This window comes from Sebastes fasciatus, chromosome 22 (assembly GCF_043250625.1).
Source record: "Sebastes fasciatus isolate fSebFas1 chromosome 22, fSebFas1.pri, whole genome shotgun sequence".
In the NCBI taxonomy this organism is placed as follows: domain Eukaryota; kingdom Metazoa; phylum Chordata; class Actinopteri; order Perciformes; family Sebastidae; genus Sebastes; species Sebastes fasciatus.
Window position 1 is genome coordinate 13,068,666 of NC_133816.1, and position 19,280 is coordinate 13,087,945.

At 41.8% G+C, this 19,280-nt stretch overlaps 3 protein-coding genes across 5 annotated transcripts in view; 2 read left to right on the forward strand and 1 right to left on the reverse strand.

Annotated features, from left to right (window-relative positions):
• The first annotated feature begins 708 nt into the window (after window positions 1-708).
• LOC141760337 (uncharacterized) lies at window positions 709-1,862 on the forward strand. The gene is made up of 2 exons (XM_074623028.1): window positions 709-1,562; window positions 1,608-1,862. Exons 1-2 carry the CDS (start codon window positions 825-827, stop codon window positions 1,713-1,715), a joined length of 846 nt encoding a protein of 281 aa, XP_074479129.1. The 5' UTR covers window positions 709-824; the 3' UTR covers window positions 1,716-1,862.
• Window positions 1,863-8,805: 6,943 nt separating this feature from the next.
• On the forward strand, window positions 8,806-17,162 carry LOC141760336 (actin-related protein 2). 3 transcript variants are annotated; one of them, XM_074623025.1, is made up of 9 exons: window positions 8,806-9,428; window positions 10,293-10,403; window positions 11,231-11,389; window positions 11,635-11,764; window positions 11,981-12,117; window positions 12,801-12,950; window positions 13,718-13,863; window positions 13,955-14,087; window positions 15,087-17,162. In XM_074623025.1, exons 1-9 carry the CDS (start codon window positions 9,381-9,383, stop codon window positions 15,255-15,257), a joined length of 1,185 nt encoding a protein of 394 aa, XP_074479126.1. In that variant the 5' UTR covers window positions 8,806-9,380; the 3' UTR covers window positions 15,258-17,162. The 3 variants fall into 3 exon arrangements, with proteins under 3 accessions (XP_074479126.1, XP_074479127.1, XP_074479128.1); XM_074623026.1 differs by lacking the exons at window positions 8,806-9,428; window positions 10,293-10,403 and adding an exon at window positions 10,450-10,909; XM_074623027.1 differs by lacking the exons at window positions 8,806-9,428; window positions 10,293-10,403 and adding an exon at window positions 10,944-11,099.
• A 306-nt stretch (window positions 17,163-17,468) lies between these two features.
• The window catches only part of rin1b (Ras and Rab interactor 1b), a 37,622-nt gene continuing 35,810 nt past the window's right edge, over window positions 17,469-19,280 (reverse strand). The window contains exon 12 of the mRNA XM_074623024.1: window positions 17,469-18,855. Within this exon, the coding sequence (XP_074479125.1) occupies window positions 18,532-18,855 (324 nt within the window). The 3' untranslated portion in view covers window positions 17,469-18,531. The remainder of the gene's footprint in view (window positions 18,856-19,280) is intronic.

Consider the following 19,280-nt stretch of genomic DNA (forward strand, 5'->3'; position numbering starts at 1 on the left):
TATCCTACCTGAATGTCAACACTAGAGAAATACTTTGAACACCTCTATACCTCTCTTACGTTCATTTTTTAAAAATCTGTACACAAACATGAAGCCATTGTGAGTCAAATTAGTGAGGCTTCAGAGGTCAAAGGTCAAACTCTGGGTTGGAGTTAGGGATAGTCTAAATGTAATTATAGATATCTAGAATTAGAGTTGTGACTAGGTCAGGGGTCAGCAACCTGCGTCTCTTTAGCTCCTCTCCAGTGGCTCCCTGTGGATTTTTAAAAATGGAAATGAATAACTGTTTTTCGTTTACATTTTCATTTTTATTTATCATGTTGTAGGTCTATGGTACGACGGAGTATTAGGGCCACATTGAGGAAAAAAAAGAAATCTGAGATTTCTAGAATAAAGTCATAATATTACGAGAATGAACGACTTTTTTTTGCCATCACAGTGTGATGTCATCACATTCTCATGACATCACAGTGTGATGTCATCACATTCTCATGACATCAAAGTTGGATGTCATTACATTCTCATGACTTCCCACTGTGATGTCAGGAGAATGTGATGACATCACATTCCCCTGACATCACAGTGGGATGTTATCACATTGTGATGTCATCACATTCTCATGCCATCACATTGTGATGTCTTCACATTCTCATGACATCACACTGTGATGTCATCAGCCTTCCTTTTAAGTTTTCATCCTTTGGTGTACGATTCTTAAGGATAGACCAACACATTTCGCAAATCTCACACACTTGCTGATATTGTTAGCTGACCGGTAACCAGTTGAACATCGACGAGGGTGACTGCATCATTTACATCTCGTCATGGGACAAGCGTTGATGTTACCGAGCTCTTCGGAACTGATGACCGAAATAGATGAACTCTTAAAGAGCGAAGAAGCCTGGGCGGCAAAATACAACGCTATGAAGGAGCTCTCAGAAAACATTTCCGGGATACAACAGAGCTGGGAGATGAAACTACAAGAGTTGGAGGACGGAAACAAGGACCTCTCGGACAAGTTGGACCTGGCTGAGAAAGACAGGAAACTAGAGGCTGAACTCCAGGAGAGGATGAGCCAGTTGGAGCAACTGATCGACCAGAGGGACGCCGAAATCCTAGATCTCAGCAAGCAGGCGACGAGTCTCTCTCAGGGGTTCACTGAGATTAGAAAAAAGCTGTTGGACAAAGGAGATGAACTTGTAGACTGCGAGGAAACCTGGGAGGTCAAATGCAGGGAACAGAAAGCCGAGTTCTATAAGGTCCTGGATGAGAAAGACCAGTTCTACATGGCCAGAATAAAACGAATGCAGGACTGCAAGGAGAAACTTCAGGACAAGTTCAACGCGGACCTGGCAGAGAGTGACCAGGGCTGGATGACCAGAGTCAAACAGATGGATGATGAGACGACGCTCCTGGAGGATATCTGTCTGGACATGAAGAAGAAGATGAGAGGGTTCTTTTCTTCCAGAAGGATGGAGGATCGAAGGACATCGTTACAGGAGATGAAACGCAAAATGCGTAAGAAGTGGATGGAAAAGAAGGAGGAGGAGCAGGAAGCTGAGGTGGAACAGGGAGCGCAGCAGGATGAGGTGGAGGAAAAGACGGAGGAGAAGAAGGTTTTTTTTCGCTGGATGTTCCGAAAGAAAAAGAGTGACTGTGAGAGTCAGCTAGATGAGGAGGCTGCTGGTTGTTCAGCTCAGGTTGAAGAACAGTAGCTCCCTCTTCCTCCACCCTTCACCTCTCCTCCATTCCTCCACCCCCACCTCCCTCCTCATCTACCTCACCCTTCCTCTCTCCACCTCCCTCTCACCCCCATCACCCTCTACGTCTCCACCCTTCCTCCACCCCCACCTCCCTCCTCATCTACCTCAGGTACCTCCGGGGCGACTGTGGCTCAGAGGTAGGTAGAGCAGGTCGTCCACCAATCGGTAGGTCGGTGGTTCGATCCCTTTGCTCCGGTCACATGTCGATGTGTCCTTGAGCAAGACACTCAACCCCAAATTGCTCCCGAAGGCTGAGCCATCGGTGTGTGAATGAGTGTTTAGATTAGATCCTGATGGGCGAAGTTGGCACCTTGCATGGTAGCCCTTTGCCATCAGTGTGTGAATGAGTGTGTGAACAACCATTTACTAACCCTTCTTCTCTCTTCCTCCCCCTCAACCCCATCACCCTCTAGGTCTCCACCCTCACATCCTGTTAAAGGGATAGTTTGGGTGTTTTGAAGTGGCGTACTTTTACTTGTATGAGGTACTTATCCATAGTAGGCGTGATACTTACAGTGGATGGAGGAGCTCGTACAACCCCACTTCAAAACACCCAAACTATCCCTTTAACTTTTAGGTTGACATAGTGACTAAGTGATTAGCACTGTAGCCTCATACAGACACCAACAGCTGTCCGGCTGTGTGCAGTTTGTATATTCTGCCTGTGTCTGCGTGGGTTTTCTCCTGGTGCTCAGGTTTCCTCCCACAATATCCAAAGATATGCCCTTTACTGTATATATGTGTATATATATACAGTAAATGTATACAAATGTGTATTTCAATGTGTAATACAAATAAATTACTAATAAAATAAAATAAATAAATAATAACAGTCAAATATAATTTTGATATGTCTGTCTCTCTGAATAAATGTATTCAATATAAATACAACTGCATGACATTATGATGGCTATAAAGTAGAAGTACTGGTATCTGTTTAAGTTGTGATTTAAACAACGCTGAAGCCGATCAATAAAACGATCGATGTCACGTAATAAAAGATGTTCCAAATGATATTTTAGGCGCCGGTTCTGTAATAAACAATGATATTTTGCAGTAAAAATCATATAACCTTTATGACTGAGGGGCTCGTGATTATTTTTAATATTAGCATTATTTACTGGTAATTAGGTTTAATTTTTTTTTATACATAATAAACAATATTATAAAAGTTAAAAAAAATGTATGTAGGTGAATTATGTAAAGCAGCACATATCCTACCTGAATGTCAACACGAGAGAAATACTTTGAACAAAGTCACCTCTATACCTCTCTTATGTTCATTTTTTAAATCTGTACAGAAACATAGAGCCATTCTGAGTCAAATTAGTGAGGTTTTAGAGGTCAAAGGTCAAACTCTGGGTTTGAACCTGCAGCGTTGGAGGTGGCCGGTGGATTCTCAGGTATCTCTGAAGCGATATCCGCAATTTAATCCTGACTAGTCATAACGCTGGCTGACCTGTAACAAATCCTGGTTGAGGAATGGAACACCATCCCACAGCAACATGTGACCAGGTTGGTGACCAGCATGAGGAGGAGGTACCAGGCTGTTGTGGCTGCGTATGGATCTTCCACCGCTACTGAGGCTCCTGACGGTTTATTAAATGAATAAAGTGTAAAATTGCCAATATGTCTTGTTTGTTCCTTGTTACTGATAGAGAGTTCGATCATCCAATCCACCAAACAACTCAAAACAAGAGTCAATACCAACAGGAGAATACACTGTTTACCATTGGCGGAGCATTTTGGCAAATGTTTCTTGGGCGCTACCCACATAATCAGCTGTTCTGCTCATCCCACAAATGCATGATCCTTACAAGTTGGACATCATTGTAAAGGTAAATAAACAGGATTTCCAACGATGTGAAATACAATGACCATTAGCATTGGAACAACAGAGAAATAATCCACCAAACACAAGTTTCCAAACTTTTTCTCCCAGTTTACTTAAAGGTCACCTATTATGCAAAATGCACTTTTCCATGTCTTTTAAACATCAATATCTGTCCCCAGTGTGTCTACAGGTCACCATAGTATCATAAAAGACCATCCTCTCTCTTTTTCTCCTGCTCCATCTCTCAGAAAATGGGTCTGAAAAAACGCTGATCAGCACTTCCTTAAACTGGTGACCTCGGTGATATTTTTCAGGCCATTTAAGGGTTTCCTGGTGGGACCTACGAACGGTACAAAAAAAGAATGCTATAACTTCTGTTAGTCTGCAAGAACCAGCAGAAAAGTCTTCATTTACTCCCATCATCTGAGGACGTGAAGACCCTGTGGATTCACTTCATTTATTAGGTGATTTTTGACTGAAATGTCCTCAAAGCAACAGTAAAATACACGGGACAGTAGGCTACAGGATTCACTTCAAACCGAAGCTCAGGAGGAATCAGTACCGGCTGTCTGGAACCCACCTTCCATCCTGGAAGCTGTAAGTTTGTCACGTTTAACCCTTTCACGCATAGTCGTCACTACAGTGGACAGCTATTCAAAAGCCATTCTCTTGTATTTGCATGGGTTTTGATGGTATAGTTGCACATCAGCCACCTCAGTGGACGTTATAGCATCATCCCATACACTGCCACCCTTTGGCCAGCCATTGTAATTGCACAAAAAAATCCTCAAAACCAAGATGGTTTACAACGTGAATACTGGCAGCTTCTTTGTTTTCTTGGGCTAAATAATACGTAAAAGTTTACGGAAGTCTAAGCTGCTAGGTCTAGCTTTTGATACACACAGCACAAGTTACACTCCAAGTCAAAAGCTCTGTGTAATCCATTTCTTCATACTTGATAAACAGTATTTATCATTTTACACTGTTTGTTCCACCTTCAGTTATGTTGACAGACAGGATAAAGTCTATTTCAGCATGGTAAGCTATGGTAAGTGTAACGTTAACCGGTCTGTAGTCATGATAACACAGAGACAGCTTCTACAGTAAATAATATACCATTACTCTGATTACTTTCATACGTTTATCAGGTGTCTTTTACCAGAAATAATTAACTCAGTAGCGCTGAGATGGAAGTCACTCCTCTCTTTTCCTGCTCTCTCTTGGCTGCAGGGCGGGGAAGAAAGTGACGCTGTGTTGAGGGCGTTTGATTGACAGCAGAGACCAGGAAACGCTGACCAATCATAGCAGACTGGGATGAGACAGGCTCTGAATCAGAGTTTTTCAGACAGAGAGTGAAAGAGGCTTTATGCAGGCAGACCGAGGCAGACAGTATGAGAAGAAATTAGGGTTTTTTGAACATTACAGCATGTAAACATGTTCTAGTACAACATTAAAATACACCTATGAACCTGGAAATTAGCATAATATGAGACCTTTAAAGTATTAAAAGTAAAAGTTGAATTATCAATACACTTCTTTCAGAGCGCATTATATTATTAATAATACATTGTGTTTTTGAATATTAGACTACTACCTAATGGAATTTTAGAAGTTTAACCTCCTGTAATAAGTCTTTAATAAACTGTGTAGCCAAAATACAGACAAACTGTCCCCATTGAAACCCATTAAAACCACCACTTTTGATCCCACGACCATTACAGCATAAAATCAGGCTCATATCAGGCTTTCAATATGGAGCCCTGGCTTCAAAACTGTACATTTAACAATTTTCCACCAGATTGAGCCATTTTCTCATGTTTGCATGAGGGGCATTGCTGCTGTATTATCGAGCACTGTAGCATTTTGGATACACAACATAATCCAATTATTGTGGTGTTGTTTTTAAAACAGTGGCATTATGTTAACAAATTGGCATTTTAAGAGTAAAAATATTTGGTAGTTATGATCAGGACGGATGTTGGTTAAAGGGACTGTTTGTAACTTCTTAAACGTATATATCATTGCGGGTCGGTTTCCGTGATTTAAGGTCACAGGTGTCGCTGTTAACAAGCATTTCTGATTCTTACAAACAGTCCCTTTAAGTCAACGAAAGAAAAGTGTTAAGTTAAGTGTTGTTCTTGATCACATATAAGGGTCAACCATAGACCTTTGCATGACCCTGGCCTTGGGCCCCCCCTCATGACAACAACTCTGACCTCATGATGAGGTTTGAGATATCTGTTACTGTTATTTAGGATAGTCAGAACTGAATTACAGATATCTCTAACTGTCGTTTTGACTAGTCACAATGACGTTATAGATATCTCTAATGTTAATTCCTGATAGTCAAACTTAGCTATTAAATGTTAAAACAGCTCGCCATACACAGCGTTCAGAAAATGAACAGCATTTCATTCGTTACATGTTTACAAAGTTTATTATCATTCTTTAAAGGTTTTATGAGCTGAAATGAGAGTTCAGATTTTGCAGAATGTTTCACTCAACATGTTGTTTTTAATTTGGTCCCAGTGTGATGATGATGATGATGATGATGATGATGATGATGATGATGATGATGATGATGATGATGATGATGATGATGATGATGATGATGATGATGTGAGGGGGATGGAATGTATTTCTCTATGACACTACCTGTCATTTCATCACATTCTGATGTCATCACATTCTCATGCCATCACGATGTGATGTCATCACATTCTCATGACATCACATTCTCATGACATCACAATGGGATGTCATCCCATTGTGATGTCATCACATTCTCATGACATCACCGTGTGATGTCATCAGCCTTCCTTTGAAGTTTTCATCCTTTGACGAACGATTCTTATGGATAGACCAACACATTTACATCTCACACACTTGCTGATATTGTTAGTTGACTGGTAACCGGTTGAACATTAACAATCGACGAGGTCGACTGCATTATTTACATCTCCATTGGACAAACGTTATTGGTACCAAGCTCTATGGCGCTGTCTGTCGAAGTATTTGAACTCCTAAAGAGCCAAGAAGCCTGGGAGGCAAAATACAACGCTCTGAAGGACCTCTTAGAAAACATTTCCGTGAGAGAAAAGATCTGGGAGACGAAAGTACAACAGTTGGAGGACAAGAAAAAGGCCCTCGAGGACAAGTTGGACCTTGCTGAGAAAGACAGGAAACCACAGGCTGAACTCCGGTGGAGGGTGAGCCAGTTGGAGCAACAGATCCACCAGAAGGACGCTGAAGTCCTGGATTTCAGCGAGCATAAGTGGAGTCTCTCTCAGAAGCTTAGTGAGACGAGACAAAAGCTGTTGGAGAAAGAAGAGGAACTTGTAGAATGCAAGGAAATCTGGGAGGTCAAGTGCAGGGAACTAGACGAGAAGTCCTGTAAGGTCCTGGAAGCGAAAGACCAGTTCTACAAGACCAAAATCAAACAGATGCTGGACGACAACGTGGACCTTCAGAAAAACTTCAACGAGGAATTGGAGGCGAATGACGAGAGCTGGGTGTCCACAGCCCGACAGATGGATAAAGAGAAGACGCTCCTGGAGGATATCTGTCTGGACATGAAGAAGAAGATGAGAGGATTCTTTTCTAGCTGGAGGACCGTGGATCGAGAGAAAATGTTAGCGAAAATGAAAAGCAAAATGCTGACGAGGATGGAAAACGAAGAGGAGGAGCAGGAAGCCGAGGTGAAACAGGGAGCAGAGCAGGATGAGGTGGAGGAACAAAAGGAGCCGGAGAGGAAGAAGAAGGGTTTTCTTCACTGGATGTTCAGAAAGAAAAAGAGTGACTGTGAGAGTCAGCTAGATGAGGAGGCTGCTGGCTGTTCAGCTCAGGTTGAAGAACAGTAGCTCCCTCTTCCTCCACCCTTCACCTCTCCTCCATTCCTCCACCCCCACCTCCCTCCTCATCTACCTCACCCTTCCTCTCTCCACCTCCCTCTCACCACCATCACCCTCTACGTCTCCACCCTTCCTCCACCCCCACCTCCCTCCTCATCTACCTCAGGTACCTCCGGGGCGACTGTGGCTCAGAGGTAGGTGGAGCAGGTCGTCCACCAATCGGTAGGTCGGTGGTTCGATCCCTTTGCTCCGGTCACATGTCGATGTGTCCTTGAGCAAGACACTCAACCCCAAATTGCTCCCGAAGGCTGAGCCATCGGTGTGTGAATGAGTGTTTAGATTAGATCCTGATGGGCAAAGTTGGCACCTTGCATGGTAGCCCTTTGCCATCAGTGTGTGAATGTGTGTGTGAACAACCATTTACTAACCCTTCTTCTCTCTTCCTCCCCCTCAACCCCATCACCCTCTAGGTCTCCACCCTCACATCCTGTTAAAGGGATAGTTTGGGTGTTTTGAAGTGGCGTACTTTTACTTGTATGAGGTACTTATCCATAGTAGGCGTGATACTTACAGTGGATGGAGGAGCTCGTACAACCCCACTTCAAAACACCCAAACTATCCCTTTAACTTTTAGGGGCGACATAGTGACTAAGTGATTAGCACTGTAGCCTCATACAGACACCAACAGCTGTCCGGCTGTGTGCAGTTTGTATATTCTGCCTGTGTCTGCGTGGGTTTTCTCCTGGTGCTCAGGTTTCCTCCCACAATATCCAAAGATATGCCCTTTACTGTATATATGTGTATATATATACAGTAAATGTATACACATGTGTACTTCAATGTGTAATACAAATAAATTACTAATAAAATAAAATAAATAAATAATAAACAGTCAAATATAATTTCAACATGTCTGTCTCTCTGAATAATTGTGTACAATATAAATACAACTGCATGACATTATGATGGCTATAAAGTAGAAGTACTGGTATCTGTTTAAGTTGTGATTTAAACAACGCTGAAGCCGATCAATAAAACGATCGATGTCACGTAATAAAAGATGTTCCAAATGGTATTTTAGGCGCCGGTTCTGTAATAAACAATGATATTTTGCAGTAATAATCATGTAACCTTTATGACTGAGGGGCTTGTGATTATTTTTAATATTAGCATTATTTACCGGTAATTAGGTTTAATTTTTTTTATACATAATAAACAATATTATAAAAGTAAAAAAAAATATGTAGATGAATTATGTAAAGCAGCACATATCCTACCTGAATGTCAACACGAGAGATACTTTGAACACCTCTATACCTCTCTTATATGCATTTTTTTAAATCTGTACACAAACATGAAGCCATTGTGAGTCAAATTAGTGAGGCTTCAGAGGTCAAAGGTTAAACTCTGGGTTTGAACCTGCAGCGTTGGAAGTGGCCGGTGGATTCTCAGGTATCTCTGAAAGGATATCTTGAATTCCCCTCAATTGTAGATATCTACATTGCCACAGTTAGGGGGGCCAGAGGGGCCTAGAACCACCCCTCTATTGTCACAGTGAACATAAGTAGAGAAAGTTCTCATCAGAAGTGGGCAAAGTAAGGATATCTACATAATAAATGGACCAATTATTCTTCCTCTTTGTTGCAAAATGAGCAGTCAAAGGAAATATCAACTATTAAAAAATCATTTCTAAATGCCTCATTCAAAAGAGCACTACCTGTTTCCCTCAAAAGTAGGTCCTCCCCCTCTTCCCTGCCACAGAAAATGGGCGTCCTCACATTCAGTAATCCCGCCCACGCTGGAAGGAGTAGCTAGAAGACTTCTGCTTACCTGTCACTGTTAAATTCATGCGTAATAATCTTGAATTGATCATTTGTTAGTCTGACTCCTGTCCTGACAGGAGGGAGCATCTTGAGCTGTATTTGTTTAAGCATGGACAGCGAGGGGAGAAAAGTGGTGGTCTGTGACAATGGGACAGGGGTAAGTCAAACAGTGTCTATATTGTGCTAAGCAGTAGTTCGACAGTTTCTTTTTTCTATTAGATATTAGCTTGTATTAGTGTGTTATCTTCAACCCGTCACACTGTGCCTTATGCAAAACCTGCACCAGCTGTGTTAAACATCTGTTTTATTTTGCTCTAAGAAGGTAAAAGTTTGCTTCTGGATCATTTGCAATGGTTCACATCTGAAGGGTGTGAATCGGTGTGCATACTGCAGCGTGATTCCACATCTGTCTGGACTTGTCACTCTGCCTCTAAATGTGCAGCCATAAATGGTTGTGATGCTTTGAACTGAGCAGCAATTGGGTGAAAAGCAGGAAGAGAGATTTGAGATACTAAAACGTCAGGAGTGGCTCTCCAGTATTGTACTGTGGCATGTAAATGTTGATATATATTACGACAAAACGAGTTATGAACCCGTAAACTGGCTGTATTCTTTTTTTGTGCCTCCTCTTGGAATGTATTGCATCCCTCCAGGCTAAGGAATGTGTCCTTCAACAAAGACAAGTTGAGACAGTATGAGGTTTAGCCATGACAGGCAGAGAAGCAGCAGTGAATTGCAGGCCATTTAAAAGCAACATGTTTTTCTCTGTGCTTGCCAAATGAATTATTTCACATGCTTTCACAAAATGTAATGAAATTGCAATTGCATTGTCTGATAAATAATCTGGTAAATGCATCAGGATAATACACTCAGGGACAGTTTCCTGGATACAGATTAAGCTTTGTGTCGGATTAAATTGAATGGAAATGATCCATTACAAAAGGCTTTAGTGCAGGAGTACAGACATATATGTTAACAAAAACTGTATTCACACACGTTTCATTCTCACATCCCTCCCCAGTTTGTCAAATGTGGATTTGCTGGATCCAACTTCCCCGACCACATCTTCCCTGCCATGGTGGGTCGACCAATCATACGATCAACCACCAAAGTGGGAAACATTGAGATAAAGGTGAGATTACTTTAAATCAGAGGTTCTATAAGAGCTGATAATCCTATTTTACACGAACGTTCGTGGCTGACGATCGGACCGTACAGTGTGAGCACATAAATCGTGAGCTTTGGCTTTACGTCGCAAACAATCTACTCGTACAGTAGGAGTAGGAGTTACACAACAACTTTTTCCTTAATCGTACAGTGTATGCCAAGCTTTATTCTTTGATCATATATTACCTGATTTAAACACTACATTTTGTTGTAAGGCTGATTGTGTTAAATGGGACATATCATTCTCCTTTTCAGGCTCATACTTGTATTTTGGGTTTCTACTAGAACATGTCTACATGCTTTAATGTTCAAAAAACACATTATTTTTCTCATACTCTCTGTCTGAATATACCTGTATTCACCCTCTGTCTGAAACGCTCCGTTTTAGCGCCTGGCTCTTTAAGACCCCCCTCCTGAAACAGCCCAGTCTGCTCTGATTGGCTGAGAAAAATACAGTGCACCTTTGCAAAGGTAGTTCTCAAGCTGTGGTTGATATATTCTGATGTGTTGAATCACATGTTTTCTGATCTAGACAGCCCACAAAAACTGACTTGGTTGTCTTATTTGTGGGTTGGTATTTGTGTTAACCACAGACCTTATTTCAGGCATCAAACTAAATCGAATTAAAAAAAACATTGACTTCCAAACGAGGGAACAGGAGGTGCTTAACTCATGTCCGGGTTTTAGGACTCATTCCTGTAGCACTCTTTTTATACAAAGATAAATTGACTGACCCTACAGAAAGGTCAGCTCGTATCTCTTTGCTGAGCTCCTCCTGTTCTCCCCCACCAGGACCTGATGGTGGGTGATGAGGCCAGCCAATGCCGCTCCATGCTGGAGGTCTCCTACCCTATGGAGAACGGTATGGTGCGCAGCTGGGAAGACATGCTCCATCTGTGGGACTACACCTTCGGTCCCGACCGCCTGGACCTCAACCCACCAGAATGCAAGGTAGAGCACAGCTGGGCAGATGTTGTACTCTACGCATCTCTAACAAAACTAATGCAGGAGTTTCTTTGCAAAATAGTTGTGCTGCTAAATGTTGTGTTCATGAAGTAACAAAACAAACTGTATGTTCTGTATTACAGCATTGTCCTCTTTTGCTGTAACGTGCAAGAATAAACTATTATAAACATTTAATTTGCTTTTAAAGCATTCAATCAGTTTGTATTTCATTTTTTTTTTACTTCTTCAAGATTCTGCTGACTGAGCCGCCCATGAACCCCACCAAGAACCGGGAGAAGATCACGGAGGTCATGTTTGAGAAGTACCAGTTCCACGGCATTTATGTGGCAATTCAGGCTGTGCTCACTCTGTATGCTCAGGGTAAGACATCAAATCCAGAGGCAGATTAATGTGTAATGGATTTAATCCTTTGTTCCTTTTAACTTTTTGATCTTGAGGTGTTGTTACTGAGAGCAAACTGTAATAATGACGGGTTTGAAATCAAATCTTTAACTTCTCTTTCCTGTTCAGTCTGACCTCCAGGATTATTGGAAATGTTTCCTAAAATACTCTTTTGGGAATCGGTCCTGTCTACAGGTTTGTTGACCGGCGTGGTCCTCGACTCGGGGGATGGCGTCACCCACATCTGTCCAGTGTATGAGGGCTTTTCTTTGCCCCACCTCACACGCAGGCTGGACATTGCAGGACGTGACATCACACGGTACCTCATTAAGGTGAGCCAGGAGACGCACAGTTCAGCTTCTGGGACGTAGAGTCTCAAGCTGTACCCGATTCGACTGTTATCAGGTCATTAAATAGGCGTTATCAGTCGCTATAAGCTCCATAGATGTGGGTCATTAGGGGCCTGCTATGCCTACTACGTTGTAAAAGTGAAAGTGAATCTTAAAAGCAACACGTTCTAACATGTTGTAATACTGAATGAAACATCACTTTTTGAACACAAACAAAAATATTTCTTTAGGTTTAGGCAACAAAACTACAACTTTTTTTAGGTTTAGGCAAAAAAAAACTCACTTAGTTAAGTTTAGGGAAAAACATCTTGTTTTGGGTTAAAATAACTACACACTATCTATAGTACAACGCCTGACTTCCACTTCTGCTCCTGTCATTACTACGGTCACTAGATGTCGCTGTCATGTTCTTTTATACCTTCTTTTGATGATCTACCATGTGAATAGATGATAAAACCTGCTAGTGGGTGTAGTAGGCCCCTATTGACCCACATCTATTGGGCTTATAGCGACTGATAACACCTATTTAATACCCTGACGAACAGTCTAATCGGCTGATGTTGCGTACAAAGAAATGAGTAAAATGTGAGTAAAATTTGTTGGTAAAGATGCATGAAAGAAAAATGACTAATAAAAACACTCACCTTTTATCTTCCCGCCATCAGCTCCTGCTTCTCCGTGGTTACGCCTTCAACCACACGGCCGACTTTGAGACTGTGCGTATGTTGAAGGAGAAGCTCTGCTATGTGGGATACAACATCGAGCAGGAGCAGCGCCTAGCCGAAGAGACCACCTACCTGGTGGAGTCGTACATGGTACGTTGAAGAACAAAATGAACAAAACATGTGTTACATGGTTTAAGGTAAGTGTAATATAGCGTAATATTTAATTAGCGTACAAACATGAGAGTGTTATCAGTTTACTGAAGTAAGTATTTGGTGAAAAGAGGAGCTGTCACGCGTCATCAACGCGTCATATCTTTAGGGTACAACACATGCGCAGTCAAATCTGATCTGCCCTCGCCGAAATTGAGCCAATAGCAACAAACAACCACAGCTCCAGTTACACTCTGCATGTGTCACACCCCAGAGCAAAACCGTGTCCCAGCCTCTTTCAATAGGCCTTGGGAACCGGAGGGTGGGTGCTACGCTTCCCCAACGGCGCCACTAGTCGGGGCGGCGTTATCGGCCGTAACCGCTGTATGAGAGCTGTGAAAGAGTGGAGGCCATGAGTTAGCAAGTAGAGCACGCTCACATGCACAAACACGCACTAAAAGGCACGCACGGCCTTGCCCGGCGATGTAAACAAAGCACGGAGAAGCTCGGATTACAACACACAGAGGGAGTGACTTCATTCTCTGCTCAGGTAGACATTACTCCTCTATATCTTTACATAGACAATAGTTGTTTGCTGCTATATGAATTGCTCTGGTTATCGTATAGAGAACCTTTAATGTCACTATTTGTAGAATTTGAACATTTCTGATTTTGGTGCCTTCCACTTGCTGTATAAGAAAAGACATGGCACACTGCTGCCATGTTGTTTTCTACAAAACTATAATTGGTTCCTTCTTGTGGTGCAGCTCCCTGACGGCCGGCAGGTGAAGGTGGGTGGCGAGAGGTTCGGGGCCCCCGAGGCTCTGTTTCAGCCTCATCTCATCAACGTGGAGGGAGCAGGAGTGGCCGAGCTGCTGTTTAACACCATCCAGGCTGCAGACATCGACCTCAGGTCTGAGGCTGCACTGCTGTCTGCACTAATGCCCTGCAGAAGACAAACAATGTCATTTTCTCATCTACAACCTGTTTCTGTTTCTGTGCAGGGCAGACTTCTATAAGCACATTGTTCTGTCCGGAGGGAGCACCATGTATCCCGGACTTCCATCCAGACTAGAGAGGGAGATCAAGCAGCTCTACCTGGAGAGGGTGCTGGACGGAGACACTAAGAAACTATCAGTAAGAACTTACTAACACTATTTCTGCTTCGCTGGAGAATGATGCAGTGGGGTTTAAAATGTTAATAATCAGATTTTTTAAAAAGACATAAGCACCACGATGTTAGATAAGGTGTTATACAACTGCTGATCCTCTATAATATCTTTACTGAAATATCACAATCCATCAAGGTCAACAACAATGTTATCATAATACATTTTCCACTCATTTAATAAATGTTACATAGCATTGACATAATAGCTCTTTTCGTAATAATAATGACGAAGTCCATTTACTCGCTTGTTCTGGAGCTTTCGACCATATCACACGGTAATAAAGACGAAGACTGAAAGTAAGAGAGCTGAAATTGTTATGTTACTGGTGTTTCCAAAGGCAAGAAAACACTGTCAAACTGTGATTTTTTTCCATTGATATGAGTTCCTTTCTTTAATATAAAGCTGTGCAATACATTAGGACTATTATATTGTGAATTATTACAATTTTAAAACCAGGAACATTTAACTTTTTTATATTCAAAACCCAATATTATACTGTAATATTTGCTAAAAAAAGGTTTATATTGGCATATATTTTGTTAACCCGCTGAGACCCGTCGACTTTACTATCTTTCAGAGGCTGTAGGTTCAGAAAACATAAGTAATCCATCGGTAATAACCGTGTCATGCTGGCTTGTTGGGAAGGAGGCTAAATAACGCAAAAAAATAAGGCTACATTTTGGCGAGGAAAAAACTCGTCCCTTGACCTCTGACCTCAAGATATGTGACTGAAAATGGGTTCTGTGGGTACCCACGAGTCTCCCATTTACAGACATGCCCACTTTATGATAATCACATGCAGTTTTTTGAATGTAGTATAAGTATATAGTATAGTATTCTGCTGTTTTCCTACTGCAGTTGTACGAGCAGTTTTAACAAACAGAGAGGAACACACGGAACAGAGGGCGTGTATGAACATGTATGTTTCAATAACCTCTCCTCTCCTTTTTCCTCACCTGTGTAGAAGTTCAAGATCCGCATCGAGGACCCTCCCCGGCGTAAACACATGGTGTTCCTGGGCGGCGCCGTGCTGGCCAACATCATGAAAGACAAGGACTCCTTCTGGGTGAGCAGGGCGGAGTACGAGGAGAAAGGCCTGGCAGTGCTGCAGAAACTGGGAGGTGGAGTCAGATAAAAATAAAACTGGTGAAAAGGGAAACAACATCATCCAGATATTTCAATTTTTTACACCAACAGCTCACCTCTCATAGCCTGGCATGAAGCTTGTACTCGTGGCGCTCCTTCATTCCTGCTAGTGCTGGAACGATATTTCGATTAATCAGTTAGTTGACTGACAAAGAATTGACAGCAATTTTGTTAATTGGTTGTCATTTGTCAAGCTTTTCTCTGTTTCTATCATTGTAAAATGAACATATTTACCATCCGACAGTTTATAAACTAAACAATTATTTGATTAATCGCAAGAATATTTGAAAGATTAATTGGTATAAATAATTTTGTAGTTGCAGCCGTAATCCCTGCTGAGGTGAAGTTTTATAACTACATTATGATAGTGTTCATGTTGCTTTATTTTACCATGAATATGTTTGGGGCACACTGAACAGACACAGTACATGGATACACTGTGACTACTAAATCAGCAATTTGAGGGCATTGTTTTTCTGTCCTTTTGTCCATAAATGTCCAGCCAAAATGAAAATATTTTGTTACATCCAATGAAACAGTCTAAACCCATATTGTGCTTTGTAAAAAAAAAGGAAAGAATGAGAAATATAAATGATATATGCTAGAAAACGCCACCGACTGATGTAGAAAAAGTGTAATATGTTTAAAATGGTGAGCAATCACAAACCTTTGTGGGTCTGGATATTTCCTTTGCAAATTTTAAATAAATTTGATCAAACATGCTTATTAAGGTCATGTGTAAAAAATGAACTGTGCTTTCTCTGATATGTTAATAGCTGAAATAAAGACCATAAATATTTAATTTGTCAGGATGTCAACATTAGAAATCACAAATCTTGAATAAATAATTAGGGCTGTCAAAGTTGACGCAATAATAACGCGTTAACGCAAATTCATTTGAACGCCACTCATTTCTTTAACGCATTAACACAATCTTTAGGTTGTAGCAGGCTCATTTTTAAAGTTAGAGTGACGGCATCATATGAAACTAGACCTAAGGAATCCATCGGTATCAACCGTGTCATATTAGCTTGTCGAGAAGGACGCTAAATAACGACCCAAATTTACACTCAATTTTGGCGAAAAACTGTCATGTCCATTTTCAAAGGGGTCCCTTGACCTTTGACCTCAAGATACGTGAATGTAAATGTGTTCTATGGGTACCCACGAGTCTCCCCTTTACAGACATGCCCACTTTATCATAATCACATGCAGTTTTGGGGCAAGTCATAGTCAAGTCAGCACACTGACACACTGACAGCTGTTGTTGCCTGTTGGGCTGCAGTTTGCCATGTTATGATTTGAGCATATTTTGTGCATATACCTGTGAGGGTTTCTGGACAATATTTGTCATTGTTTTGTGTTGTTAATTGATTTCCAATAATAAATATATACATATATTTGCATAAAGCAAGTATATTTGCCCACTCCCATGTTGATAATAGTAAATACTTGACAAATCTCCCTTTAAGGTACATTTTGAACAGATAAAAAATGTGTGATTAATATTCGATTAATCACAACTAATATTTTATTAGATTGACAGCCCTATAAATAATACATTTGAGGGTGCTGGTAGTTTAAAGGCAGGAGTAAAATGGTGTAATTTGCTGCCCTCTGGTGGTTGAGTTTGTTCAGGACATCGAATCACAACACTCACAATCCCACTACAACAACAACAAAACCGGATGTCACAACATTGTGAACAGATATTGCAATTTTTATTGCGATACTGAGTTACCTGACAAAATACAGTAATGTGTTTTTCACACTGAAAAAAAAAAAAAAAGAAATAGTGAGCTCTCACAAACGAACACATGCTTCACGCGCACCACATTCGCAGAAACCTTCACGTTAAATGAAAAAAAAAGCATGCAATAATGTTCAAAGCACATCATCGTTCTCAAAATGAACCTCCTCAGCTGATTTTTAAAAACGCCGGATATGTTGAAAATCCATACTTAGGTTCGATATCTACCCAACAAATTGAACAATTAAAAGTTAGTTTAAAATACACAATATGATAATTGATAATGACACTGAGTTGAACAGTCAGTTTGATAGTGATGACTTGCAGCAGGAGCCACCAGAAGCTGGTGACTTTTACATTTACATTCTACCAGTCGACCGAGAGGTCCTGGTTTATTGGTCGGACTGTCCGCTCAGTCCGGGTTGTAACGCGGTGTTATTTTACAGTATGGTCAAGAGACACGGTAGAACTGAAAAGCAGTGAATTGAAACGTGAAATGAATGCGGTTGTGAAAGGATTAAAGATTTTAATACATTCGCAAGTCATTCAGTGAATCTGTTGCAGGTTGTCTCGGGTGTTCTTTTTTTTTTTTTTCCTCACATGGTTTAAAAACAGAGAGCTGATGCTTTTCTATCACCTCCCTCCTACTCGCCTATTACTCCACCTGCCAAAAACACTTAATAGAATACGCTCTTTTTCTCAAAAAAGCAAAAAATAAAATTGTCTCTGTGGGTGATTCTAAAAATAAACAGCTGATTTAAAGCTTCCCTCCAGCTTGTAAACCTGATTTCCTTCAAAGTAAACACCTGTTGTATCACAAAATTACCTCTCTTTATCTGTTTTTTTTTGTCACTTTGGTATTGAGGTTTGGTCTTGGCTATAACACATCTCACCTTTTTTGTCAAACTGTATTCCAGGGGGCACAGAAAAACCCTTTTTAACAACGCGGCTCCATCCAACATAAAAAGTGAAGTAATAAAACATCCAAGTGTCTTTTTAGATTTTTGCCCAGAACTATACTGTGAAAGGGGTTACATCACCACGGCGGACAATTTGCCTTCTCGTGTGCGTACAGGAAGTGCTTTTTGTTTCCAGGCAACAGTAGCCTCACAGAATTTGTCTTTGGATTTGAGCCTCCTCACGTTTGAATGATGTAATCCCTTCACGGTATAACTCTGGGTTCATGTTTCAAATAACAACCAAAGCCATTTATTACACATTTTTCCATGTCACACAAATAGTAGTACACTCCTTTACACCAGCAGCCACACTGAGTGGTACAACTTTTGGCAACAGTCCCTATGTTGGTCCTGCTGTGCTCTGCGTGTTGGTCCGTTTTAGGAAAAGAGTTTACCGTTAAAGGTCTGCTCCTGGTCTGGAGAAGTCCTTACCCACGACGAGACACAACACACCGCCGGGAGAGAAAGAGACAGAACAAGAGAAAGAGAGAGAAAGCCAGAGCAACCATCCATCTCCTCCTCCTCCTCCTCCCTCCTTCCTCCATCCCTCCCACTCACTCCTCACACACCGACTCGCTCAGGTCCACGGCGCCACCTCTGGTGAGCCGCCGCATCTTGCTGAAGTCGTGGTCGGTCCTCAGGTAGGAGAGCGAGGGGCCTCCCTCGCTGTGGCTGGCCAGGTCCTGGGGCTGGGCCTGAGGCGGCAGGGTGCGCATCTCGCCGCCGCTGCGCCAGTACAGGGTGTATTGCTGCGGGTCGGACACTCCGAAGGTGGCGGCGCACAGCTGCGCCAGGGCCTGGCTGGTCTCCCCGGCTCTCCACTGCAACGTCCGCACGGCGCTCCGCTCCCCGTCCTGGAACAGTATCCGAACGCACCTCTGGAGGGAGGGAGGGATGGAGGAGGAGAGAGAAAAAAAAAGAGTGAATACATACTGTATTCATGCAAAACAGAGGTCAAGAGGCTTATGGAGTGAGGGCAAAAGAGGGGGAGGAGAGAGAGCTGGAGCCAGAGGAGGAGTGAGAGCTGTGCAGGCTGATAATCCACTATAATAAATGAGCCACAATGATGCTCAGGAAAGAAATTCTCTCTAAAACAAAAGCTTCTACTTCCCACACACACACACACACACACACACACACACACACACACACAACCAGCAGGTCCAACAGCTTTACATGAAAATCATGAAATTGCTCTTTTCTTTACTCTGCTGTCATTGACAAACTCCCCAACATTAATCCACTAGAGCACGTCCAAACTCGCCAGATATAATCCAATAAACTCGCTCTTATCTTGAAGTTT

Coding starts and splice junctions, on each gene's coding strand:
- LOC141760337 (XM_074623028.1), top strand. CDS start 825: ATGGGACAAGCGTTGATGTTACCGAGCTCTTCGGAACTGATGACCGAA. Junction 1,563..1,607: donor AGGAGGAGCAGGAAGCTGAG/GTGGAACAGGGA, acceptor GAAAAGACGGAG/GAGAAGAAGGTTTTTTTTCG.
- LOC141760336 (XM_074623025.1), top strand. CDS start 9,381: ATGGACAGCGAGGGGAGAAAAGTGGTGGTCTGTGACAATGGGACAGGG. Junction 9,429..10,292: donor TCTGTGACAATGGGACAGGG/GTAAGTCAAACA, acceptor ATCCCTCCCCAG/TTTGTCAAATGTGGATTTGC. Junction 14,088..15,086: donor GAGACACTAAGAAACTATCA/GTAAGAACTTAC, acceptor TCACCTGTGTAG/AAGTTCAAGATCCGCATCGA.